The sequence below is a fragment of the Pseudonaja textilis genome, chromosome 3 (genome assembly GCF_049901715.1).
Source record: "Pseudonaja textilis isolate UNSWEBS1 chromosome 3, rPseTex1.2, whole genome shotgun sequence".
Classification (NCBI taxonomy): Eukaryota; Metazoa; Chordata; class Lepidosauria; order Squamata; family Elapidae; genus Pseudonaja; species Pseudonaja textilis.
In genome coordinates, this window is record NC_141992.1 from 34,118,257 (window position 1) to 34,144,564 (window position 26,308).

Genomic DNA, 26,308 nt, shown 5'->3' on the forward strand with positions numbered 1-26,308 from the left:
GCCTGAAATTTGTTTTTTTGCATCTTTCTAGGAGCCATTGAGTTAAAGCTGAATGATATGGTGAGAGCTGCCAAGAGCTCAGAGCAGTGCACTATCAAGATGGCCAAGGAAAAAGCCATGCCACGGTTTTCTATCTTCCGAAACAAACGAATGAAAGGGTGGTGGCCCTTCATTAAATTGAAAAGTCAGGAAGACATTGAAAGGGAAGAGAGGGAGGCTAAGCAGAAGAAAAAGAAGAAGAAGAAGAAATGGAGGAGATCTGTTAAGCCAGAAGATGTTGAGTTTTCAGATCCTAGTGGGAACATCTTCATCTTAACTGTAAGAAAACATGCAGCAATATTGAAGTGGCGTCTTGAAAGGCTAAAGAATAAATATGCAGGCACAAACCCAACTTTTATTTTAGGGTTCCCATTCCTTAAAAATATGTCTGTTTTCCTGATCTTCTTATCTCTACTTCCTTCTTTATCTGAGCTGAAGTCGGAAAACCATAGTTTTCTGACGATTGTGATGCTACCTTATGGAATTGCCTTTTATAGAAAGACACCAGGCTGAATCCATCTTCAGTTTCCAGATACTAGAAAAAGCTCTGAATTTCATCAGGCTATACTTTGGAACTTGTATATTTGTGGCAGCTATCAATAATAAACCAAAACTTGACAGAGAAAAAGAAGAATTTAAAAATAAAAAGTTTCAAAGGGCTGATGCCAATGTGTTTTGTATCAGGGAAAAGAATAAACCAATCTCCAGGGAAAAGGAAATGTGAAAAAATGAACTTCATAATCAGAAAAGCTTCCTGATGAGAAAAGCTTCCCAATCTAGAATTAAATGGGATCTGCACTACTCTGAGCACAGTGGAAGTATCTTTATGTTGTAAGGAAATGTGTTTAAAGAGGGGTATGTTGTCACGCATAACATAAAACGCATAACATAAAACAATGGGTGCCTCCTACATTGTCAGAAACGACCACATTTTCTAGGTATCAGAGCAGTTATTCTTAAGGACTATCAACAGACTTCTGCCATTTCTCTGATGATTGATTCTACAGACATGGATTTTTACTCTTTGCAATTAATTTGATTTGATTAATTTTAGGTTGAATTTGCTTTCAATCATTGTGGAAATGGTGTTTCTTGAAGAAAAGTTTTGGTTCATTGCATTTGCACTGTATTTCCTTTAATAAGCAAACACTTGAAAACATCAGCTGCTATTTCAAAGTATGCTTTTTTTCCAGGGAAAAGTAGAAGCTGAATTTCAGTTGTTGACTATAGAGGAAGCTGAAAAAAACCCAGTTGGTCTGGGGAGAAAGGAGCCAGAACCCTTGGAAAAACCCAAGTAAGTGCTGATAAATGTTTGCAGATTATCATACAAATACCCCAGTCTTGCTCTCCCACTCAAAATAGTACCATTGACACCATTTATTGGTATAAAATATACTTTATTTTTTTATATTTTAATACTATCATTTCCTGGTCCAGATAGCTGGAAAGCAGTATGGGAAAGAGAACCAAAGTTTACCAAAAATAAATTTAGATCCAAAATTATCATACTGATAAAATTGCCTCTTTATGTTTCTAATTAAATAGAATACAGTAATTGAATTGGAACATATTCAGATTAAAAACTGGCAACATGGTTTGGAAGATCTTTCGCTTTTCAGATTGTGGGGCTGAAGCAAAGAATATTGTATACTTGTGATGACTGTATCCTGTCTCCAGAATGAGAAGCAATTTTTCTTTGAATATCACTTGCTGCTGGCAACAGAATGACACAGTTGTCGTGTTCTGCTTCTGGGCTTCCTTTAAAGCAGGGGTCTTCAACCTTGGCCACCTTAAGCCTGGAGGACTTCAACTCCCAGAATTCTGGGAAGCAAAGCTGGCTGGGGAATTCTGGGAGTTGAAGTCCTCCAGGCTTAAAGTTGCCAAGGTTGGAGACCCCTGCTTTAAAGAATATAGGAAGATGAACCCAGAGAACTTTGAGAATGGGCCTCCTTATGAACCCAAGCATCTATATGGTCAGTGGGAGTCAAATTTATTTCTTTAAAACATTTATATAGTCACTCATCTTACATCAAAAATAGGGCATATGGTTTGTGTATTTTAAATGTTAGCATTTGATTTTCTTCCTTAGCTTTCCCCACCCCATCCATCTAAAATATACTTTCTTCTCCCTCCCCTTCTTTCTCCTCCAGTCGTCCCAAAACATCCTTCAACTGGTTTGTGAACCCCATGAAAACATTCATCTTCTTCATTTGGAAACGGTACAAGAAGTACATCATTGCACTGTTGATCATTGCAATTGTGACCATATTCTTGGTTCTTATTCTTTACACAATGCCTGGATACATCAGTGAGAAGATAATAAATGGCTAAAGAGTTACTCTTCCTCTCCAGCATATTGGGATTTAATAAAAGGAACAGAAGGAAGACAACAGTGTCTTTCTATCAAAGGTCTTAAAGAACATAGAATACAGCTGCCTAATTGTCTGTACAGCGTTTTGAAAAGGAATCTGCACTGGGAAGAAATATTACCTCTAGCTGAGCAGACAAGCTGCTCATGTATAGGATTCATAACAGTCTCTGAAATAAGTTTTCACCTGTCAATAGTTCTGAACATAAAACTTCACTGAAAAATAGACTCTGTGGACTTTAGGGATAAAATAAAAGAAAGCAGAGGAGGTGCAGAAGCACTAAAAATTAGTCATACAAAGAAGACTAACACTTTTATGTTGGTGCTGTTTGTGTTCCCAGATCAAATGTTTGTGGGAAAATGAATTTTAATTAATCAAAACACATGCTATAAAAATTCCAATATTATACAGCACAAGGTGATAAGGCAGTAGTGGGATGCACTTTATTTATGGAAAAATTATCACTTGTCACTGTTAGTATTTTGTGTTTATATAACAGTACATAGGAAAATAGACTATGAACTGTACCATGCAAGTAGACCAATTTTAATCATAGGGGAAAACTTTAGAAAATGATTTGGTCAACTTCATTATATTTATACCTCTGTTTCCTCCTACACTTGCTATATCTTGGGTTATGTTGTACCATGCTGAATATAAAGCTATTTTGGTGCACTGAGGACATTAAAAAACCTATTAAGATTTAATTGAATTTTTAGAAGTATTAAGTGTACCAAATCCTTTATGAGTTTTGTCATATAACTGTACAAAAGCTGCGCAGGTCCGATACCATCCTTTGTAGATAATCAAGAATAGTGATTTTCTCTCTCCAACCATGCCTGCTAAATAGCTAATAATACAGCATCCAGTTTGAGAGAGTAGAGATGTACTGCTGTTTGTGGATCAGAGCACTTTAGATTGCTAGAATACCAATCCACCATTCATCTACATAAGAAATTCTCAAACAGAAAGATAGTTAAAAGTTATATAATTTGTCAGTACCTTAGGGTCTATTAAGCAAAAGAACCTGCAAACTTGTATGAGCTTTGGATATTTGGGCAAATTTGAGAGCATATAATAAGTGCTTTCATAATACAAAGTCTGTGGATTGTCCATTCATGAAATGGCTTCTATGGTGGACATGGCCAAATATAAAGCATTGGTTTTATAACCAAAAAGACTGGAGAAATTATCCCCCATCATTTGTTCTAGGCTCCAGGGAAGTTCTCTACTTTCACGTTGGTCCTTTTTCTGGGTAATTAGCCTTCTGCCAAACCACTGGTCTAGACTTCAAATGTGTCCGTCCACTCAGCTGGAGCTCCTGGGCTGAGCAGAGACAATTAAAGTCAGGTTGTCCCAGGGACTTTGCCATGAAGAGTCTTATAAGAGATAGTTGGCAGCTAGAATAGCATCCGAAAGCTTATAGGGAACCGGTGCAGTTTGATAAACAATGATATGAAATGAGTGCGTTGTATTTTGCTGCAGATTTTTGTTTCACTAGACAGAGCGCATGTGTGTTTGTGTACTGAAATAGGGGAGATGGGGAACCTATGCAATGCAAGACTGCACATTTTTTAAAAAAAATAAGGTATTAAAATCAATTTATAGCTGTCAGCATCAAACTTTTAGAAACTCAGATTGCTTTGCAAATCATGTTATTGACTAATCTTTTTTTTCCAAAGGACCAATTGGCTCTTAAATATGTGTCAAAATACAGTAGTTTGACCTGGTGTGTCGTAAGTAATATGTATGCATTTAGTACTGCACTAAATGAAGTGATTTGAACAGATACGAACACAAAATTCATTTCAATAAACAGATTGCAAATAGTACTAGATATCTACTTGGAGTTCAGTGGGCGATATCTTTGGTTTTGAATATTTGGAAAGTCCAGTGCTGAACCAAAGTTACATGATCCTTGGTACCTTCGATTGTCTGCCATATGTATATATGATACAAATAGTAATCAGCATCCAGGAATTTTTTAAAAAAGTTAATTTTTAAAAAAGTATTTTAGCATAATTTTATTTATTTTTATTTATTATGGAATGTATATTCTGCCTTTCTGTTTATGAAAATACTCGAGACTGTTGAATATTTTAAACATACAAAAAATAAAATTTAAAAGCTTGGCAGAAGAAAGACAATTTTGCTATTTTCCTAAAGAGAATTGGTAGCCAAACACTCCTCTCCAAGTCACTCTAGTCTATGGCCTTGGAAAGTAACAAGATAGGCAATTATCAGGTGGTAGAAAAGTGCATGAGTCTGAGCACTTCTTTAAGTACTGCTCTCTCTGTGTGGACAGGAAAGCAGAATTATAGAGGGACAGCGAGCAAGCTGCTGCTCTGCTTTTCAGAGGTTTGTGGTCTGCTCAGCTACCCTTAGCTGCTTCCTCTCAATCCTGTTCCCCTTTTTTTCTGTGGCCTGGTATTCCACCTCTCTGACTTTGCTGGATAGCCCAAGGCTGTGTGCTCCTTTGCTGCATCCACTCGCCTCGGACACAAAAATGCCGGACCTGATTTCTGTCCAAGACTTCATCTCCCAAAGCCAGGAGGATCTGAGCTCTCCAACAACTTCCTCCTTTACTAGCCACATGGGCAAATGCAGGAATACTGTGTGCAGCTTAGAGGAGGTAAGGGAGGAGCAGGGAAAGAGGCTCTAAGACAAAACAACTGGATTGAATCCGTTTCTGATGCTTTATTGGGTTGTGATTTTTGGGAGTAAACAGGAACCAAGAAATTTTACCTCACCCTATTAACATGTAACCAATTATTATTTGTGAAATAATATGCACATTATTTTTTAAAAAAATGGAAGTTCAAAGCAGTTTACATAATAAAAATGCAATTGACAATGAAAAATTAAGTTCCTAAAAAACTGAAAAATCTAATATTAAATTCCTGTTTTAAAAGTATTAATGTCTATCTGTGCCTCCAGATGCTCACAGAGGTTGACAATCCATTAAAGCTTTCCAAACAAGCTGACAAAAGGGTTATGATGTACAAGAGTTTGACCATAATAAATGTGTTACTCCCTAAAATGCCATAAGCTCTTTAGTACAGGTACCCTCTTCAGATCCAGACCATCACAGGACTTTAAGCTGCACAGAGTTTCTCTGAGCCTTAATGGGTTTCATTTCATTGTTGAAGAAGCCATGAATTGGAGTCTTATCTAATGACTGCAGAATTCCCAGGGGCACAACCTGAGAGAGGTTGATATGCCTCTTTGGTGTAGTGAATTCAGGTTTTTCTTGAGTTATTACTCTCATCCTATGTCAGCACTTCAACTTTTTATATACAATTTATCAGGATGGATTATGGTCTTCTCTCAATATTGCTTGGGAATGAATCACATGAAAATAAACAAGGCTTCATTCTGAGAAAGCACCTGATAATATGTATAATTGATATTTTTAAAAGGATAAGAGTTAGGTAGGATACTTTTTATACAGCTATGGAAGGGATACTTTACAGTAAATATTTGTTGCTTATGATTTTTAAAACCATTTCTGCCTCTTTTACTTTTCATTTCCTCTTTTAAATTTGTTGCACATTTTTCGTTTTAGTTTCCCAATAACCACACTTATTGTGAAGAAGATTCTAGAAAGGGACAGCTAGCTAAGTTTTGTAAAGAGCTGAGCAGATCCTGAAAGCTATCAAAAGTTTGTTAAAAGTTAGGATAGGATGTAACATTTAATTTAAAAATTGGTAGCAGGAAACCAGAAACCAGAAAGTAATATTAATAGTTTGGAGGGGGAAAACTTGTAGCATCAGGAAAAGGAAAAATTGGTGAAGTTCCCATCATAAGTCTAAAGCTTTATCTCCATTATTAGTTCTCTTAATTAGCACTGACATTATTTCATCTGGCATTATCTTAGTACTGTAGAACATTCCATACCTGCATTTAGAACTTTAATTTCATGAGGTTGTCAGATTTTAAATAATTCTGTTAGAATTTAATCAACTCCTGCTGGTTTGTTATTAGCAATATTTTGTAAGGCCAGGTAGCTTTGTTTTCCAGAATGTTTTATTGTAGCTCCGTAATAAAATATTTTCATGCATTTATGCTTTCACAATCTCTTTTGTTCTGTTTTCCTTCAGAGTTGTGCCACCTCTTTATAGTTCCTTTTCCATAGTATGTGCTTGCCTCTTTGATTTCTGTAATTTTCTTACTTTTTTAAAAAAAACAATTTTTTTATCCTCATTTTTCTGTTGTCCTTAATTTCTTTGAATTTGTTATTCAGACATAACTCTGTCTCTCCCTGTTTTTATCTGGAATTCAGAGTTTAGCTGCACAAATATTCCTGTCTCTGTTGCCATTCAGCATATCAACAGACTGCCATTTTTCTTTTATTTTTGCATTTTTGAACATGTTTGTTTGCTTCATTTTTATTTATGTCTCTGTTTTCAGTGTAGAGTTCTGAAAGCTACTCTGTTTACAATAATTATTCCATTAAAGGTATTTTTCACATTTGCCGCATGTGGAACAATGCTGAGGTTTTATTTTGGTCTGACTATTTTATTTATTTTCTTTAGTTTAAGGTTTAATTTTAAAATAATGTGTAATCTAAGTCCCAAAAAGTAGTAGGTCTTATTTGTGTTCATTGAATAGTATTTCTCTGCCTGTGGGTCATATAGTTAATGATTTTAGTGCTGTCCATCTGACCAATAGAAAAATAAAATAAGAAAATCTCATTTAGTTAGCTCACACCTTGAACTTCCACCAACTGTACAGTGACAAATCTTCATTCCACACAAAAAGGATAATAAATTGTTAACAATCCTCATCCATGCTTTCCAGTATATGTATTTGAGTGTATTTATTTATATAATTTATATTATCAATCATCTCACAAGCAAGTAATTCTGGGAAATAAACAACAAACTAAAATAATAAATATCCAAAATAATTTTCATTAACAAGTATTAAAAACATTATACTTGTTCTAGTAGTTTGTGTAGTTTTTTTAAAACAAAGGGAGATTAATAGCAATGGAGCCACCTCACTAATTCATCTGTCCCTTGGCCTTCCAGGCCTGCTGGTAAAACTAGATCTTGAAGGACTTCCAGAAGCTGAGAACTGATGAAGTTATTCTTATCTTGAGGTGCAGGAGAGAAAATTGCAGCATTGAATGATCTGCAAAAATCTGAACAGCATTTGTATAGCTGCCCATTTTAAAACCCACTCTAGATAGCTTGCATCCCATAAATATATACAGTCCTAAAACTTAAAACAATAAAACAGAGAAACTTGGCACTTCAATCCTATTTGTCAGGTGCAACTTACATTCTCATCTTACCTTACCTCTGCTTGGGGTATTGGAGTCAAATCTTGCATTCTCTCCAGAAGGATAAAAGGATAGGAGCACATTGAAGTGGGAAGAGGGAGTATCATAAGGCAAGGGCTGCAACAGAAAAGGCATCCTTCCAAGGACCCACAAGATGGCAATGTTTAAGGGAAATGATTTGCACTGTGCCTATTTTATCTGCTGCAAGCAAGGCAGTCTTGCAGGTAACTTTGTCCCATGCTATATAGGGCTTTAAAGATATTAGCAACTTGAATTGCACCTGGAAGAAAACTGAGAACCAATGCAACTTGTGGAACAGGAGTAATGGGCAAACCTCAGGGCACCCAACACAGTTCATGTCACTGCATTCTGGACCAGTTGTAACTTCTGGGTGGTCTTCAAGGGAAGCCTCATGTAGTGTGTATTGCAGTAATCCAAGCAGGTTGTTTAGTTATGAAGGTAACTTTATATAATTGATTGTAATAAATCTGAACTGTTTCTTCCAACATATAAAGTTTCTTCCAACATATAAATAACAAGAAAAAAATCAAGGAAACAGTCAGTCCACTAAAGAGAGAAGATGGCAAGGAAGTAACAGGCAACAGAGAGAAAGCAGAACTGCTTAACTCATTCTTTGCCTCTGTCTTCACGCAAAAAGAAACTATAGCCCAACCCACCAAAAACATAACTGTAAAAGACAGACCAGAAATAAAAGTTAAAATAAGCAAAAAAATAGTAAGAGAACACCTGTCTGATCTTGATGAAAACAAATCACCAGGGCCTAATGGATTACATCCCAGAGTTTTAAAGGAGCTGGCAGAGGTCATCTCAGAACCACTGCACCATATCTTTCAAAAATGCTGGGGCACCGGGGAATTACCAGAGGACTGGAAAAGAGCTGATATGGTTCCCATCTTCAAAAAAGGAAAAAAAACAGACCCAGGAAACTATAGACCAATCAGCCTAACATCAATACCTGGGAAGATACTGGAAAAGATAATAAAAAAACAGATCTGCCAACATCTAGAAACAAGTAAAATAATAACTAGCAGTTAGCATGGGTTTGTTAAGAACAGATCATGCCGAACCAATCTTATTTCATTCTTCAACATAGTGACTAAGTTAGTAGACCAGCAAAATACTGTGGACATAATATATTTAGATTTCAGCAAGGCATTCGATAAAGTAGACCACAACCTACTTCTTAGTAAGCTAGAAAAAAGTGGAATAGAAAGCACCCCACTAGATGGATTCGCAATTGGCTGGCAAACCGTACTCAAGGAGTAGTCTTTAATGGGTCTAAATCTACATGGAGGAAAGTAAGCAGTGGGGTGCCACAAGGTTCCATCTTCGGCCCAATACTCTTCAATATCTTCATTAACGACTTAGATGAGGGAATAGAAGGGGAACTTACCAAATTTGCAGATGATACTAAGCTGGCAGGAATAGCTAACACCCAAGAAGATAGGCTCAAGATCCAGATGGATCTTGACAGACTAGAACACTGGGCTGTATCTAATAAAATGAAATTCAATATAGAGAAAATTAAAGTCCTACACTTAGGCAAGAAAAACCAAAAGTACACATATAGACTGGGTGAAACCAGGCTCAATAGCAGTAACTGTGAGAGGGATCTTGGAGTCCTAGTGGACAACCAGCTAAATATGAACCAGCAGTATGCAGCAGCCACCAAAACAGCTAATGCAATCCTAAATTGTATTAACAGAGGGATACAGTCAAGATCAAGGGAAGTACTAATACCACTCTATAAAGCCTTAGTAAGACCACACCTAGAGTACTGCATCCAGTTTTGTTCACCACATTACAAAAAAGATGTTGAGACTCTAGAAAAAGTACAGAGAAGAGCAACCAGGATGATTAGGGGACTGGAGGCTAAAACATACAACGAACGGTTGCAGGAACTGAGCTTGGCTAGTCTAGTAAAGAGAAGGACCAGGGGAGACATGATAGCGGTCTTCCAATATTTGAGGGACTGCCACAGGGAGGAAGGGGTCAAGCTATTTTCTAAAGCTCCTGTAGGCCAGACAAGGAACAATGGATGGAAACTGAACAAGGAGAGCTTTAACCTGGAAACAAGGAGAAACTTTCTGACAGTGAGAACAATCAACCAATGGAACAGCTTGCCCTCGGAAGTTGTGGGAGTGCCCTCAGTTGAGACTTTCAAGAAGAGATTGGACTGCCATTTGTCAGAAATGGTGTAGGGTCTCCCGCTTGGGCAGGGGTTGGACTAGATGACCTACAAGGTCCCTTTCAACTCTGATTATCTGTATCTGTATCTGAACAAAACCACTGAAATCTTCCAGAAACTTCTCAGTTGTATTGTCATCATTGTTGTCTTAAAAACTTCTGTGAACATAGGTTTTTGTGGGGGAGAGATGACAACATATGCATTATGTCATCATGCGAATACCATCACTTATATAAAGTTCTGTCTGATATCATGATGCTAGGATATAACCACAACCTTTGTATAATGAGATCATTCCAAGCCATTTTTAGTATCCTTATAGTTTGCTATAAAAGCTACTCCTAATGAATTGCAAAATTAAAGTATTAGCATGTCGGTAACTCTGCAATAAGATACTTTTCCCAATTACTGTGAGTATAGTTGTGGGCAGAAGAGAACATACGTTTAGTCTTTCTTTTTTCATGCTTTTAGGACTTGGATTCAGATCGAACTGTTCTGCAAAAAATGAGGAAAGCTGTCAAAGCAGAGCACACGACTGGACAAGGTGGGAATGTAACAAGAAATGGGATGTAGCCAAGGCAGCCAAATCTGGCAGACCAGAATGACATTTCTGTATGTTTAAGGAGGGTTTTTTTTAAAAGGACGAATTCATTTAGTTCCTTCTCTCAATTCTTAAAAATACAGGTATCTGGAAATAGATCCTACTTCAGTAAGAATGTTGAATTTAGTAAGGCTGTTTAGAGAGCTAGTTTGGTGGAGTGCAGTGGTGGGATTCAAATTTTTTACTACCAGTTCTGTGGGCGGGGCTTGGTGGGTGTGGCAGGGGAAGGATACTGTAAAATCTCCAGTCAGAGGTAGTATTTGTCGGTTCTCCAAACTATTCAAAATTTCCGCTATTGCTTCTCTAGAACTAGTCAGAACCTGCTGAATACCACCTCTGGTGTAGTGATAAAGGCATCAGATTAGAAACTGGGAGACTGAGTTCTAGTCCCAGCTTAGGCACAAAGCCAGCTGGGTGACCTTGGGCCAGTCACTCCCTCTCTGCTCTAAGAAGCAGGCAATGGCAAATTATTTCTGAAAGACTTTGCCAAGAAAACTGCAGGCAAGAAGTCAATACTTTCTCAAAGGAACCAAAAAGAGAAAAGGGAGGAGGAGGCAGCTTACACTGAACCATAAATTAGGCAACCGTCTTGTAGTCAATATAAGCCAAGTCCACGACATGCAAGGAAAGAAAAGTTTATTTTATGTTCACAATGGGTAAATATATTGCATAAACTGCCATTTTCAGCTTGGATGCATAGGACTGCTACCTGTCAAATATATTCGTTCAGGCATGACAAAGAAATTCAAACTCGGTACATGCCTAGCACTAAGCAGCTCTCCCTTATATTAAATCCTTTTCATTTAGTCCATGAAAAGCTGGTTTCTCTGAGAAGGAGACATTCTAGGATTCTGTGTCAAGCTGTAGATGCAAATGCTACCCACTGCAGACAATCTTGCTGAACTCCATGGAAATTGGCTCTTCACTGATGTTGTGTACATCTTTGTTACATGACTGTTTTGGGTGCAGCAGACTAAATATATGTACTCTGCTTAAAAACACATCTGTGTATGCAAGAAAACAGCTGGATTCACAAAATAAACTGTGCCACAGTTAAGCTCTATAGCCTGATTTGCACATTAATTATACACTACAATAAGTAAGAATCAAACTTAGTTTATACAATCATAAACATCACATGTTCACAATTGACACAAATTGTATAATTTGCATTTTCGCATGATGATGCCATTGTGGTATCACTTGCTGTCCTTCTCCCCTGCAGAGATATTCCCACAGTGTGAATCCAACCAAGCTGTCTGTAATATTCCTTCAAAGAAATTAGATCAAACAAGTACTTTTATAAACAAATTGATCCCAAAAACAAACAGCATAATCATGGACATTACCATGTTATCATCACTTTCTCAAAGAGAAACTTTATTCCAAAAGTGCTTCCTTCACTCCTGAGCAGCTCTCTCTCTGTGACCCCTTTGTCATTACACCTCCTTTCTGTATTTGGATTCCTCTTGCAGATAAATTTCCCATTCAGGAAACATTTGGAAGTCATTAGTTCCAGATGAGAAAAGACGAAGGGATTGTATTTTATTAGAATGCAATCTTCGTTGTAAAGGATTACCATTTGGCAATCTATAATTCCACATTTGGCAGGGAACTTCAGCTCTTATCTGCCTTTGCCAGCATGGTCAGGAGGACCATTAATGGAACAGAACTGCAGTTCAAAAACTGGAAGACCACATATTCTCTCCTGCTGTGCTTCTTAACAAACTTCAGATCAGTTAGTTGTACATCCTTGTCTTCATGCTGCATTCTGCATCCTTCCCAAAGTACATTTCCTTATGCTAAATTCCAGACTATTCCAATACTTTATGTATTCATGTGGGTTTTAGGGCCATTAAAATAAATGAAATGGGTTCCTGCCAATGTTTCCAGATTTTCTTTTATAATACAGCATTGTTTGCCTCAGAAAAAGACATGCAAGAACATTCAAATACCGTTTTTATTTCTGCAGATGTCATTAGCCACTTAGAAGCTCATATTGCTGCCCTGGAGAAATTTTCAGGAAACTATCGCAAGAGCGGAGATGAAAAGCTGTCTGAAGCTTTTACCACCTTTGCTTCATTTTCACAAGAGCTGCTAGAAGCCATCAAGAGCCTGGTACTGTCCCATCCACCTGCCCTCCCATTTCCTATGCCCTGCTGTTGGGTTTACTGGGCATCGTTTTCCAGCAGTATCTGGAGGACCATGGACAGGTCTCTTCTGTTTGTCATGATAGTTGACATTAATTGTATTTTAGGAAATCCATTGAGAGGATCAAATATCTCTCCCTGACCTGTGCAAAATATGACCACAGGTGTCAAGAAATTTACATGGTTAAATAATGTCCTAGTTATAAAAATGGAAAATATGCGTAATACATTTATTCATCATAGGAAGCAGCAGGACGTTTTGATGCTTTCCATAAATGGGTAGTCAATTTTTTGTGGACCAAAGCTCACACTCAGCATTTGGAGAACCTGAGACAGGAATAAAGTTGGGGACAAATGTTTGAGAATTTTAACTGCAATCTGCATATTTTAAGATTATGCCAGAATTCCCATCAGAACTCCAATTCAGTCCTGGTTTTAAAGGTATGCCCTCAAGACTTTCCCTTCAACTTAATTCCAGCCCAAAGGATACACTGCTTAAAGTCATCTTTAGCTGTTCCAGTTTTGAAGTAATGTTCTCATGATATAATTTTTGCCATGAGTATAATCTGGCATGAAAGCTAATTTGGTGTAGCAGTTAAGGCATCACACTAGAAACCAGGAGACTGGATCTAGTGCCACCTTTGGTTCTTGTCCCAGCTGAGTGACTTTGGGCCAGTCATTTCTCTCAGTTCTAGGAAAGAAGCAATGACAAGTCACTTCTGAAAAACCTTGCCAAGAGAAATGCAGGGACTTGTCCAGGCAGTCTCTGAGAATTGGAGGTGATTGAATGGAAATAAAACAAAATGTGGCATACTACATCAATCATTTGGCTGCTGATGTAATCTGGGTTGAGGATCAACCAGCTTCCTATTGGTCCTTTAAATGTAGCTGCAAAAGAGATAGGATACTTGGCTTCTGCAGAAGCATTTGCCCTCAAATGCTCAATCAATCCATTCTGAAGACCTCATTCATCTTACACAGGCTCTTTATTTGCACTGATTTGGCACACTTTTGAAAGAGCAAGGACCCGTCATTAAGGAAGACTAGTTTACATTGCATAGAACATTTGAACCAGGAATGATAGTGCAGTTTGCCAGCTGTGCACTGCTAGTTTTGTGCCTAATGAGGACTTTAGAAGTTTTCTGGTATTAATGCTGAGTAGGGGTTTCATGTGGCCATTAATTTTAATACTGGGGGGTCGCAGGCACATCCCATTCCACAGGGTTCTTCTAGATGTTGCTTGTCATGACCCCTTGATGCCAGCACTGCCAGCACTAAGCAAGGGTGGAATTCAATTGTTATCAGTTGCTCCTTCCCATTTCATACCATGTCCCTTTCTCCACACCTGTAAAAAGTTCACTTGACTACTTTTGGTTAAATGAGACATTTGTTAAGGAGTTTTGCCCCATTTTACAATCTTTCTTGCCACAGTTGCTAAGTGAATCACTGCAATTGATAAGTTAGTAAGATGGTTGTTACATCAGTGGCTTCACCTTTGATTTTGCTATCACATGATCTTGGGACACAGCAACAGTCATAAGTTGCCAAGCATCTGAATTTTGATCACATGATCATGAGGATGCTACCAAGGCCAGAAGTGTGAAAAAATATCATAAGTCAGTTTTTCACTGCTGTTGCAAATTTGAACAGTCACTAAATGAACAGTTGTAAATTGAGGATTGCCTGTACACTGCTCTGAGACTAGCATTGCCTGCTTCTATCCTTGTTTTTAAATTCCTGAAGTACTGCTGAATCTGAATGCTTTTAGGGGAGGTTCTTATATCACCTGCCCTGCCTCATAAATAGAATTATGGAGACCAGACATTGTAAGAGAACAGCTGCTTGCTAGTCTTGATTCATCTTAATGTCTATAAACATCACCTGCATGAAAGCATTCCACATAATAGCCCATACTATACTGCATACTTTAATGTAAGTTATTACAACAGTTTTCAATATCCTAAGTGCAAGAGCACTTGTTACATGTCAACTACATAACAAACTTTGTTTTTCAGTTGCTGAGCCTCTATCACAACATTCAGTTTTCTCTGGATTCACTGATCAAGAGAGATTTCAAAGGGGTGAGTTGATGCTGGAAATAGATTGTAGAATATGTATTAAAGCAAGTCATCTGTGGATTTTCAAAATGTGATTCCACCGTCTCTAAAAGAATCACCCTGGAGTTTCAATAGTTGCTTTCCTATGTTGTAGGATGCAGCTCACACTCTTTATTAGGGACAGCTCTTTTCATCCTATTTCACTCATGACAATATGACAATGACAATCATATGTGCTCAAGTTATTTTATTTAGTCCTCTTTTACACAGACTACTTTTCTGTTAATTATTTTGGGCAGTTGCGGACACTATTCTTGTTTTCTGAGGAATACAATCTGTTCCAAAGCTGTGGTATTATCAATTAACATTTCATTTGTGAGGAAGTGATAGGAAAAAATTACATAATTCCTAAATAAGCAGATGAAACCAACTCAAGGTATTTCTCTATGGATAATTTGAAAATGTCAAGGGTAAGCTTATTTTTCAACTTAAGTTTCAGTTCAGAGGACACAAAACCACAAGGAAGGAAAACTCATATTGGCAGCTTCGAAGTTTTTCTTCCACACTTATCAGCAGCAGAGACGGCTTAAAGTTGTCCATAATTGTTTCAGTTTTAAAATAGTGTTTTTCAGGGGATTTGGGATTCAAATTTTTTAACACCTGGTTCTGTGGGCATGGCTTAGTTGGTGGGCGTGGCCAACTCAATATCACTCACATCAAGGCATGCATCTCCTTGCCTGGCCTCTCATGACTGTGGGGATGCTGCAACAGTCATAAGTGTGAAAAATGTTCATAAGTCACTTTTTTCATTGCCATTATAACTTTGAATGGTCACTCCACACAAGCAAAGTACCAGCAAAGGGTGGGGGGAAACTCCAGAGAGGTTCCTGAGACAGGAAGTCTAGTCCTGCCAAGAATGTAATAAGGGTTAACGGAGGGGCAGTTTCTGTAAAAAAAATAGATGACCAACAGAGCCAAATGGAATTAATTGAGGAAAAATTGTGGTGTATTGTACAAACAGTACAATGGTATTTATCAATATTCAGAAAAATAGAATCTGATTGTTCTGATAATAACTGAAGGGAAAGGGACTCAGAGCAATTGGAATGCTTGACACACAAACTCATACATGTTAACAGAATAGCTTAGCAATGTAAAATTATTTGGGAGTAGAAAAATAGAACAAAAGATCAAATGCAGCATTAAAGTGTTGCTTCATCTCTCAATAGGATTTTAAAAAGCCTTTTGAAAAAGCTTGGAAAGACTATGAAAGCAAACTGTAAGTTGGTTTCATATTATCTTCTTTAGAAAACTAACACTACTTTATTTTGAGGTTATTTTATTAAAATTCCTAACATTGCTTTTTCTCTACTTGAGTGCAAAGATAGAGAAAGAAAAGCGCGAGCTGGCAAAACAATATGGAATGGTGAGGACAGAGGTTGCTGGAGGAGAGATTGCGGAGGAGATGGAAAAAGAGCGAAGGATGTTCCAGTTACATATGTGTGAGGTGAGGCAGACAGATGGTGAGGTTTCTTCTCAGGAAGGAGGTCCTGAGCCTGTCTCTATTTCAGCTTAGGCAGGACTCTGAGCATGATACCTCTGAAATGGGTGAGAATCTATTAACTCCATCCCGTGGAATTGTTGGTACTCTCTGAGCTTGGCTGTTTTGGAAGTTCAATACACAGCTAGGTAATATCTTCAGTGCTAGAAGGGAATGGGCTTATATCTTCCTCCTGGCTTGGTTTTCACAGGCCGTGGACCTGGTTCCCGCTCCACCAGGCACCACAACCTTGGATCTTCTCGCTCCCTGTCACAACTTACTTCATTTATCTTTTCTGAAGATTGCCTCTAGGAAAGAGAAATGGCCGATCTGCCGTGGGGCCTTGCTATACTCTACAGAGGCCTCATGGTGTTGTCCCAGTAGTGGGCATCATTTTGGGAGCAGCAAAATTCTTGGATTGTGAGAATTGTGCCTGCTTCCAAACTAGTGCCCACTTCCAGGAAAGCACCATCTGGCCTCTGTATAGTATAAGAAGGCTGCATAGCAATTTGGATGATTCTTTTTCCAAAAGATAGGCATGATTGGGTGGGGGGACAGGTCCAAGGGCGTGGGAAGCTTGCAAGGAGAGCCTCAGGAGACTGGGGAGGCCCTGGCAAGTCAGGAATCAGGCGGATAAGCTGGGAGGTGCTATACTGTGAGTCTGGGCCCCTGAGGCTCCACTTAATGAACTGCATAATGACCACCATGGGGAGAGCCAGGGTTGTGGTCATTAAGGAAGCCAATCATGTGTGTCACTTAATAACCTCCACAATGGATGGCCATAATTCTGGGCTCAGTTGTAGTCATAAGTTGAGGACTATATGTAGTGGGTTTCAAAAAGCAGGGGAGGTAATACACAGTTGCAATGAAGAGGCGAAGTGGCAAAAATCACTTCCTGTTTTGTGCCCAATTTCCTCTTCAAATTGAAGAAATATCTTCAGTTGATATAGGAGAATCTAGAGCCAACTCTTTTAATTTTTTCCAATAAATTAAGTTTGTTTTTAATTTGTGAATATATATCCTTCAATTCCTTTAACATTGGGACCTTCATTTTTAAAGCATCATTCAGTCTCTGAGAATATACAATACTTCCATTATTTGCTAAAATTCAAGTATAGTTATTCTGAGCTTAATTCTACCATAGTACCATAATCACCACTATGTAGCAATTAATATTTTTGCTGCTAGCTATTGGAAATAAGTTTATCCTAATACTTGGGAACTATAAATGTAACATTTGGTTTAGCTAGTGTAAACACCTTTGTAAACTCTGCCTTTCATAGAATTTAAAAAACAGATCATAAAAATACATTTGAATTACTTCAACACAAGTACAATCATCTTTGAGTTTATGCAAAGCAAAGATTAGCATAATTCTCTGTGCATGAGTTAAAAAGAAAGAATTGCAAAGTATAACTTGGCACTCAAGAATAGAGGAGGGCTAAGCAAACAAATGAGAATGTAGCTCAAAAAGTCAGCTATGTAACCTTTTCCTCCAGTACCTAATTAAAGTGAACGAGCTTAAAACCAAGAAAGGAGTTGACTTGCTGCAGAATAACATCAAGCACTGCAACTCCCAGTTCAAGTAAGTGCTGTATTTTCTACCTTTTCATTCTTCACAATTCTCTTGGCACCAAAGATAATAGGGCAGTTTAAATACAAATTTCTTGTTCCACAAACCTTTGTAAATGTGAATCTATGGCCTAAATATATTTTATCCTATATTGTACATTTTACTCTATTATGGGTAAGCAATCTGATCCTTGCAAATCTTCATTTCCATTTCCATTTTTTTTCTTACTACTGCCTGAACTCTAAAACACAGAATATAGTCTGTTGCAAAACGAACAGGTTAGGCACTTCTCATAACCCATATTTTTATGTTGGCTTTTGCTGTTAATTTTTCTACCCTTTGGAAGGGGAGAGATGTTGCTGTAAATTGTTTGGGATTAAGACAAATGAAAAACGGTATATCAATATTTATTTTAAATTCTAAATGCCGGCCTTTTGTTTTTACCACTACATTAAATAAATCAATTATTTAAAAATCTTTGAACTATGCAAGAACAATTGCAAAAGGCATCCACTCAAAATCCAGTTGGAACCAGTTGCTCTGTTTGAGTTTCCACCAGTTTCAAAATGACTTGTGAAGACAGTAGAGGAGTGGAATGGAGTGTTCATTTAAAACAAAATGTGAGTGATATAATATTTCAATGCTGTAAACAACAACAACACTAATAATAGTAGTAGTGTCAATCATAAAAGCGTAGCAATGTTGCTTCTCCTGAAAGGAAATTGTGTGATGGATAGGTACTTAGGTCAGTAGGTTTTTGTCTACTATGCATGGAAAAGGAAACATTTGAGAGTTGTGTTTCCCCACCTCCAGTTTCAAATGGGCTTGCCTATTCTATCATTTCATTCTGTTTTATATATAAACTGTTCCTCCACCTATAAGAATGGGTAACAATTGAAGTAATCCAATGAAACACAGGTAAAGCAACAACAATATTTCTATAAATTTTTCAGCCAGCATCTGAAAACTGTGAAGAGATACATTTCTAGCTTCCATGGCTAATGGCCATTCCTGGATAGTGAGCCTGAAAGGGGCTCTTCCAAATGAGATCCTTACAGCAGTTCAAATCCTGGACCTCATCATTCTCATGGTTACATCTGGGAGCTGGATTGATTTCACACTAGCATTATCACAACATTATATACTGTAGCTTTACTTGAGCATTAGAGACCTTCTGGATAGTTAGTTACTCACTCTTGCTTTACTGTGCCTCTAATGAATCACCCACTGATGGAAAGGTATCCTCATCTCTTCCCACTTCCCATCTTCTTTCTACTGCTCAAGCATCATTTTCAACATACTGAGGTCAGCAGTTGTGATGGTAATTGTGGAAAGACAGTAGTGTTGTAGTAATATTGATGTGAAAGAGTCCAATGGTGTGAACTGAACATATATATTTTTTACTTTGGTTTCGTTATATTTTTATATCAGTTTCTTCCAGAAATGTTTAAAGGCAACAGAGAAGCACAAGGAATTTATAGAGAAACTAACTCCTGAGCTACAGAGTGTGAGTATACAATATGAAATTGATAGGCCAAAATTTCACATCAGGTTAAAACACAGTGTGAAGTACATAAACAGACATGAGTTCTTTCAAGTCTTCAGCTTACACACATAGAAACAAAATGCTTTTCAAAGAGAAGTACAAAGTTTTCACTCTACTTTTAGTTAATCAGATTCTTTGTTGTATTTGGCATAACTAAGGTTTGAATTAGTAAGCTATCTCCAGATATCATATTTTGAAGTTAGTTTGTTTGAACATAATATAATTAATAGTAATAGCAGTTTGTCTGGATGGGCAATTCTGGCAGTTGAAGTCCACACATCTGAAAGTTGCAGAGGTTGAAAAACACTGTTCTTAATAACATAACAAAAACAAAAGCTTACATTTCCAAAATCCTTCTACCCTTGTAAAAAGTGTAGGAAAGAGCCTACCCACTTAGCCTAATGTGGATTTTCATTCTCATTCTGGCTTTTCATTCTCATGCATGCTGCATTATTACAGTTTCACAAAACCTGAAGTCCTGGGCATGCAGCCTCCACATTAAACACTTGGAAGTTCACATGTGTAAAGGGATTGGAGGTTGTAACTTAGTTTCAAGAAGGGAATTATTGAACGATTATGATTTGAGAATATTATGTTTATTTTTAATATAAAATGAAATAAAATTTATCTTCTGTCCTAATGCATTGATTTTGTGCAGCCTCTAGCTAGAGTGGACATGCTAAATATGTAGAGTTCTGCACTATGTGTATCATAGTATACCATGCAGGTATGCAACACTGATATTGGGAAACAGCCAGGCAGGCAAAGAGACGGGAATCAAGCGGGGAATTAGCCTTGAGTTGTTACTCAGCTGCAAGATACCTAGCCCTAACCACCCCTCTAAGTTCCATGGACAATATAAATTTGTACGCAAGAGAAGGCAAACAGACTGGGAAATTCCTGTAGTATAAGTGGAATAAAATAAAATAATTAGCTTGAAACACTATATGTGGGCACTTGATTGTGCCTAACATCTGGTGAGGTAAACTTTCAGCAACAGGTTGAAGGTTCCACAAAGTCCTCCACCCTAAAATCACATTCAACCAGTTTCTTGAATGTATCTTTAAGGAGGTGCATATGTATTCAAATACTAATTGGATGGTTTGCAGCCATATCCATTACAGCTACTTCCAACTTAATAATTAAGTTCAGCATAAAAGGTAAAATGGTTCCATGGAAAGACATGTAACTTGGCCCTTTGGCCTTCCAGAAGGGTATTAAAGCTTGATTTTGCAATTGGCTTGGGTCCCCAAGGGGTGCACTCTCTGCAGGAGTTGGATGATGGGGTAAGAAGACATTATCTCTATAATAATCTATAAACTGTCCACAGTCGACTTATTGGGGAGGTGGGTGGCATATAAATTTAATAAATAATAAATAAACTTACTTTCCTTCTGGACAGATTTTATATGCTGTATTGTGTAGTCTGAATATCTCACTTTAATCTTAACCTAATCCCTTTCAAGTACATGGAACAGTGAAGAGGCATAATTTCAAATGGCAACTGAATACAATACCAGTCAGACTTGGAACAAATGGTGTTAGCATTAAATTTGTTAGCTTAACTGGGATTAAAATTGCTGTTAATATTGTGGAGACTTCCTGGAGACTTGGGCAGCATAGAAAGAAATGCCAACTGAAAGTATTTTGCAGCAAACACAAAGACAACTTATGTGTTTGATGGAATGTTTTTGTGATGCATTTTAGATGAAGTCAAAGCAGGAAGAAGAGAAGAAACAGTTATGTTCCCTTCGGGATCAGCTCAAAGCAGCATTGCAGTTGGAGCCCAGAGAGGTAAAACTAGGCACAGTACATCTAATTTTGCTATAGAGAAATAGCAAAATTTCTCTATACAGCAGGTACCTGATGAAATATTCTTAGAAATCCTCTTTTAACGACTAAAAGGAAGAATTAATTGGGGAAAGGCAATTTACCATGTGTATGAGCACAGTTTCTGCCAATCTGCCTTTGCTTCTGTCAATTCTTCAATTTTATGGAAATAATTTGGTTTCAAAATTCCTTCAAAGAAGAAGAGAGCTTCAGGAAATATTCACAGATGGAGTGTTCCTGTATTTATTTAATTATAGGGAGCTGCATATATATATAGATGGGTGGATGTGGTCATGTCTCTTGTATTAATTGTACAGTTTTCTCTCCAATGTCCTGTATCCTCCCTTCAATTAAATCTCAAAGGAACAGGGTGTGAAGGAGCTACTCCCACAAGCCTTTTTTTAAATAGTAGCAGCAGTACTGCTGTCCTGCCTAATGAAAAGTTGTTTTCATGAGAAAATGTTGGAAAAATTTTCTTTCCATGGGGAAATTCAAAAAAGCCCCCATCCAATATGTCTATCCCAAAATTTAGTGCAGAATGTCACAAAGCCCTTTGATATTTCATGCTTTGATGTGAAATAGAATGTCCATTACGTTGTTTTAAGAGGAAAGTTCATAGTAAGAAAAGGTGCCAAGATAGCCTATCACAGGGATAAAAAAATATTTGGCCAAGAATAATAACTGCCCAGCTTTCAATTTCATCTGGTAACTTTGGAGGAGTTCTGATTAAAAGAAAAGATAGGGCCAGCAAAATCAGGCCATTATATTAAATCAGTGTTTCTTAACTTTGGTAACTTTAAGATGTATGGATTTCAGCTTCCAGAAATCCAATTCTACAGATCTTAAAGTTGCTAAGGTTGAGAAACATTATACTAGATTGATCTTTCCATGCTTCAATAAGTATTGCTGCAGATAATTCATTGCTATTGCGGGCTTAGCATTTTCTGGGTAAATGTGCTGAACTCGTGCCCAAAGCAATTTTTTAAAAAATATGAATCTGTGGGAAAAGAGAAGATACACTTATGATTAAATAATTGAAAGGTTTTGTGCAGCAAATGGATTACATTATCTGTTGATCTAGAGAACAGACCAAGAATCAATGGGTGAAAATGGCAAGGAAGCAAAGGCTATATTTTAAGAGGATCTGATGGTAAGAGGATTTTGCAGTATGGTGGAGTCACTTCACTCAATGCCTAGATGATTGCCAGGGATTCTATGGCTCCATATTGGATTGAGCAGAAAAGTGGAATCAATGTCAATCTAACTATTTCCAACTCAATATTTCTAATTTTGAGATCATAGTCTAATGGACCTTAGATTTTTTGCATTCTTGCTTATTGCTGTTTTTAACTACATTTTAAATATATGCATTTGTTTTCCAGCAGAATTCTGTGAGCAAACCAGTGAGGTATAGTATGCATCAGCTCCAGGGAAATAAACAGTATGGCACAGAGAGATCTGGGAGCCTCTTAAAGAAAAGTGATGGGTAAATAATGCAATGATTTCATCCTTAGCAACTGCAAATATATTTTAAAGACAATAAAACTTAAAGCAAAACAACTATTTAATTACTGCCTTTCTTTCTCTATTAAGTGCCTGGGTTGTGACTATTTCTCTTGTAAGTTGCCTTGGAAATATTGTTTTTTGAAAGCAGAGTATAAATTACTAAGAAGTTGTTTTCCAGGCAAAAATTTAGTGTCTAAAACCATCAGTCATTTATCTAATGCTTATAAATAAGCTTTTTGTTAAATTTCAACAGATGGAATTAGAAGGAGAGGTCCATGTGAATTTTGCATACTTTCATGCCCACTTAAGTCTTGGAGTACATCATAACATTTAGTTACAAAAAATAAATATCATTTGATTTTCGTACAGTGATAAAATGCAGATTAATAAGTTATGTAAAGTTATGTAAAGCTTCCTTACACATATATCCTTAAATAAAACAATTTTATTCATATTAATCTTAATTATTAAAGTTGTTTACTGCGGGTTACCACGTGTCTGGCAAAAAGGAGGATGTATCGTGTTTGGCTTCCTATTTTTCCTCTGGCAGGCATAGCCTTAAAATCAAATATTCTACCTTTTTGGGTCTCTTGATTTTTTATTATTATTTTGGACTGTTTCACAGCCATAGTCTTTCAAATATTTATATATTATGACTTTGTAAATTGATTGCTTCTTTCTTTACCTCATTTGATAGATTCAACAGTCTAGAATTACATTATTTATTTCCCAATGTCAGAAATTGACTTCAACCAAGGCCCTTCAAATCTATGGTCACTCTAGTCTGTAGATCACATGACTTGTCATACATTCCTGTGTGAAATTTGAATGGAGTAGCGCTGCAGATTCTATGTTATTGCTAACATGTGTTCTTGAAATTAAAATTGGTTGTAAAAATATTATGAAAATATGATTTCCTATACATCTAGACTATGAGTGTCAAACTCGCGATGTCACGTTGTTGTCATGTGACATATCTTGACTCCGCCCCCCTTCGTTAAACCACAGGTGGGCATCGCCAGCACATGACACATCCAGGGCAGCGAGTTTGACACTCCTGATCTAGACCTAGGTAAAAAGAATTTGCAGTTTTTCACTGTAATTTTGAGTGTGGATGCCAAGAAAATTAAACAGTTAGTGTGCCCTCCAGTTAGTCCATGTCCTCCCTTGGCTGTTCAGATATTTAATGGCCCAAAGTACATTTCAAGGTCTAACTAGCTTAAACCTTAACTTAAGTCTGACTCATACATTTGTAAGATGGGTCTTTTTTTAGCTGCCATCTTTCTGGCATAGGAGAGAGGACTTCCCTTTTTGCTCCCAGATTTCGGAATGCATTCTCTTGGAAGCTAAGTTTGGTTTTCTCAGCATCCAGAATATATTTATTGACTGCTAATTTCTTTCTACTGAGGTAATAATGCCTTTTACATATATTGTTCAATTTTTTAAATCGACTGGCTGCCTTTTCTGCTTTGCCTGAAAAGCAAGGGAGGGTATAAAAGAACTAAATAAATCCATTTATTATAATATCTCAGCCCAATTGTAGACGATTCACCTTTCTCCAAAAGTGATTCCATGCTCTGCAGAATTGAAGAAGGCCTTTTCCAGAGGACTCTTTTTTCAGAGAAATCCTGTAGGGAGAACTCCTGTAGAAAGAAAGGAAATAGTGGGAAACATTATTTCCATGAATACTTTTAAGTTCATTTAAATTATAGTTACGTTCCAACCTTTTGTTTGATCTGACCATCTGATATACTCTTATGCCACGGTGGTTGGAATTAATACTTTATGTGTAAGTGGTTAGTTCTTCAATAACTTAAAATGTTATATTTTAACTTTTAAATAAAAATATCCTATTTTTATATTTCAGCTTAAGGAAAGTCTGGCAGAAGAGAAAGTGCACAGTCAGGAATGGCTATCTTACCATTTCACACAGTACAGTATGCATTTTACTTCCAGTATTGGGATGTTTCTCTTAAAACAAAACTCTCAACAAAGTGAAGCTATTGTTTATACTTTGGAGTTCCTCTATGTCTTTATTTTATGGAATAAATAAATTTATATACCTGAAAGAGCAGGTCCACAACTTGGGTCTTCCTGGACTCATGGATCAGCAGATGGAGGATGTGGCCAGTCAGGACCTTGCCCAGTTTTAGCTAATATGTCATTTGCAGCCTTACTTGAGATCTGATTACAGTATTGACTTCTTTCCTCCTGGAACTGCTCAACCTAACACCAATTGCTTCTCCATTGGTCTTCTGCCCAGCCTTTCCCCAGAAACCCTTCCTTTCTCTTTTGAATCTTGGATGAATTGCTGCCAGCTGGATTTCTCCTTCCCATTCTTAGATCTTGAGATGTCTCATCCCTTTGGGTCTTTATTTCCCTTCTTTGAGGGCTGCCACCTGTGGACCTTTCTTCCCCCTTTCCAACTAGGAAGTGACAATACTCAACTTCTCTTTCCGGACCCTCTGTTCACTTCATGCACATACATTTTCTCTCCTCTTCTTGTTATATTCCAACATACTTCATCTGACCCTCTATAAAATATGACAGCTCTATAACATGAGGATTTAGTTCAAATGCTGCTGCTTAGGATACTAGTTAAATGCTATTGAAACTGATGTACATTTCCTTTTTCTATGGTTAATTAGTTAAATCGTCTTCCGGTGAAGCTGAATTTGCTCACTTGCCAAGTTAAACCAAATGCGGATGACAAGAAGTGTTTTGATCTTATTTCACGTGAGTTCTGTTAAGTTCATCTCAGACTGGAGTCATTAACTAAGTATCATCCAAATATTTGACTTTATTTCTCACTAGTCTCAGTAAACATGGCAATGATTATGGGAATTGCTGCTCAAAGTATCTAAAATTCACCTGGTTGCTTGTTGCTGATGAAATGATTGTTAGATACCTGTAATTTATCTCATGAGTATCTTGTATCTGGGTAACCACCTTGTCTTCTCTTCCCTCTCCCCATTCCAACTGAAATCATACATCAGTTTAACCATGCCATGCATCTGACACAATGAACTGAAGTTCATGAAAACTTGTGTCTTTTAATATATATTTTTAATTATGGAAAAAGTGCTACCAGACCCACCCTTGTTTTTGGCTACCATGGATAATATGGTTGTCATCCTACAATATTTTTTGTTAATGATTCCACTTCTTTACTTTCTTTACTTTACTTTCTTCAGTTGTGTCCATGTTTGCATATAAAAGGTAGCTTCATCACTGTTATTTTCTGGTTTGTTAAATACAACCTTATTCTGTTTGCGTGTGTTTTTTCTTTTCAGATAATCGGACATATCACTTCCTGGCAGAGGATGAACAAGAATGTAATATGTAAGTACCTGAGGGGAAAAATGAGTGCCTTTTCACTGGATTTCTCCAAAGAGAGTCTGAATAGACTTTTGACCTCTGGACTGAGAAAAGGTTTAACTCAAGCACCTGGCTGGTCCCTTTTAAGTCTAAGATTTTATTATTCTTTTCCTATTAATTGAAATCTTATTTTTGTTCTTTCAATTTTAATTTATTTATGGCAATAAGGCCCATATGATACTATGTGTTCAATTGTGTCCAGTTCTCAGTTATTCTATGGACT

At 37.2% G+C, this 26,308-nt stretch overlaps 2 protein-coding genes across 4 annotated transcripts in view; both read left to right on the forward strand.

The window, feature by feature from the left end:
* Positions 1 to 2,377, forward strand: part of LOC113434486 (fer-1-like protein 4) — a 60,211-nt gene extending 57,834 nt beyond the window's left edge. Inside the window, exons 43-45 of the mRNA XM_026697702.2 lie at positions 32 to 318; positions 1,233 to 1,333; positions 2,190 to 2,377. Coding sequence (XP_026553487.1) covers positions 32 to 318; positions 1,233 to 1,333; positions 2,190 to 2,370 — 569 coding nt within the window. The 3' untranslated portion in view covers positions 2,371 to 2,377. The remainder of the gene's footprint in view (positions 1 to 31; positions 319 to 1,232; positions 1,334 to 2,189) is intronic.
* A 2,532-nt stretch (positions 2,378 to 4,909) lies between these two features.
* The window catches only part of LOC113434258 (arf-GAP with SH3 domain, ANK repeat and PH domain-containing protein 1-like), a 44,102-nt gene continuing 22,703 nt past the window's right edge, over positions 4,910 to 26,308 (forward strand). For 2 of the 3 annotated variants that reach the window (XM_087929224.1, XM_087929225.1), the window contains exons 1-13: positions 4,910 to 5,040; positions 10,376 to 10,448; positions 12,478 to 12,623; positions 14,671 to 14,736; positions 15,942 to 15,991; positions 16,090 to 16,219; positions 17,752 to 17,837; positions 19,257 to 19,332; positions 21,079 to 21,165; positions 22,584 to 22,687; positions 24,575 to 24,644; positions 25,356 to 25,443; positions 26,001 to 26,049. In XM_087929224.1, coding sequence (XP_087785350.1) covers positions 4,915 to 5,040; positions 10,376 to 10,448; positions 12,478 to 12,623; positions 14,671 to 14,736; positions 15,942 to 15,991; positions 16,090 to 16,219; positions 17,752 to 17,837; positions 19,257 to 19,332; positions 21,079 to 21,165; positions 22,584 to 22,687; positions 24,575 to 24,644; positions 25,356 to 25,443; positions 26,001 to 26,049 — 1,151 coding nt within the window. In that variant the 5' untranslated portion in view covers positions 4,910 to 4,914. The remainder of the gene's footprint in view (positions 5,041 to 10,375; positions 10,449 to 12,477; positions 12,624 to 14,670; positions 14,737 to 15,941; positions 15,992 to 16,089; positions 16,220 to 17,751; positions 17,838 to 19,256; positions 19,333 to 21,078; positions 21,166 to 22,583; positions 22,688 to 24,574; positions 24,645 to 25,355; positions 25,444 to 26,000; positions 26,050 to 26,308) is intronic. The other variant, XM_026697324.2, reaches the window with a different exon arrangement.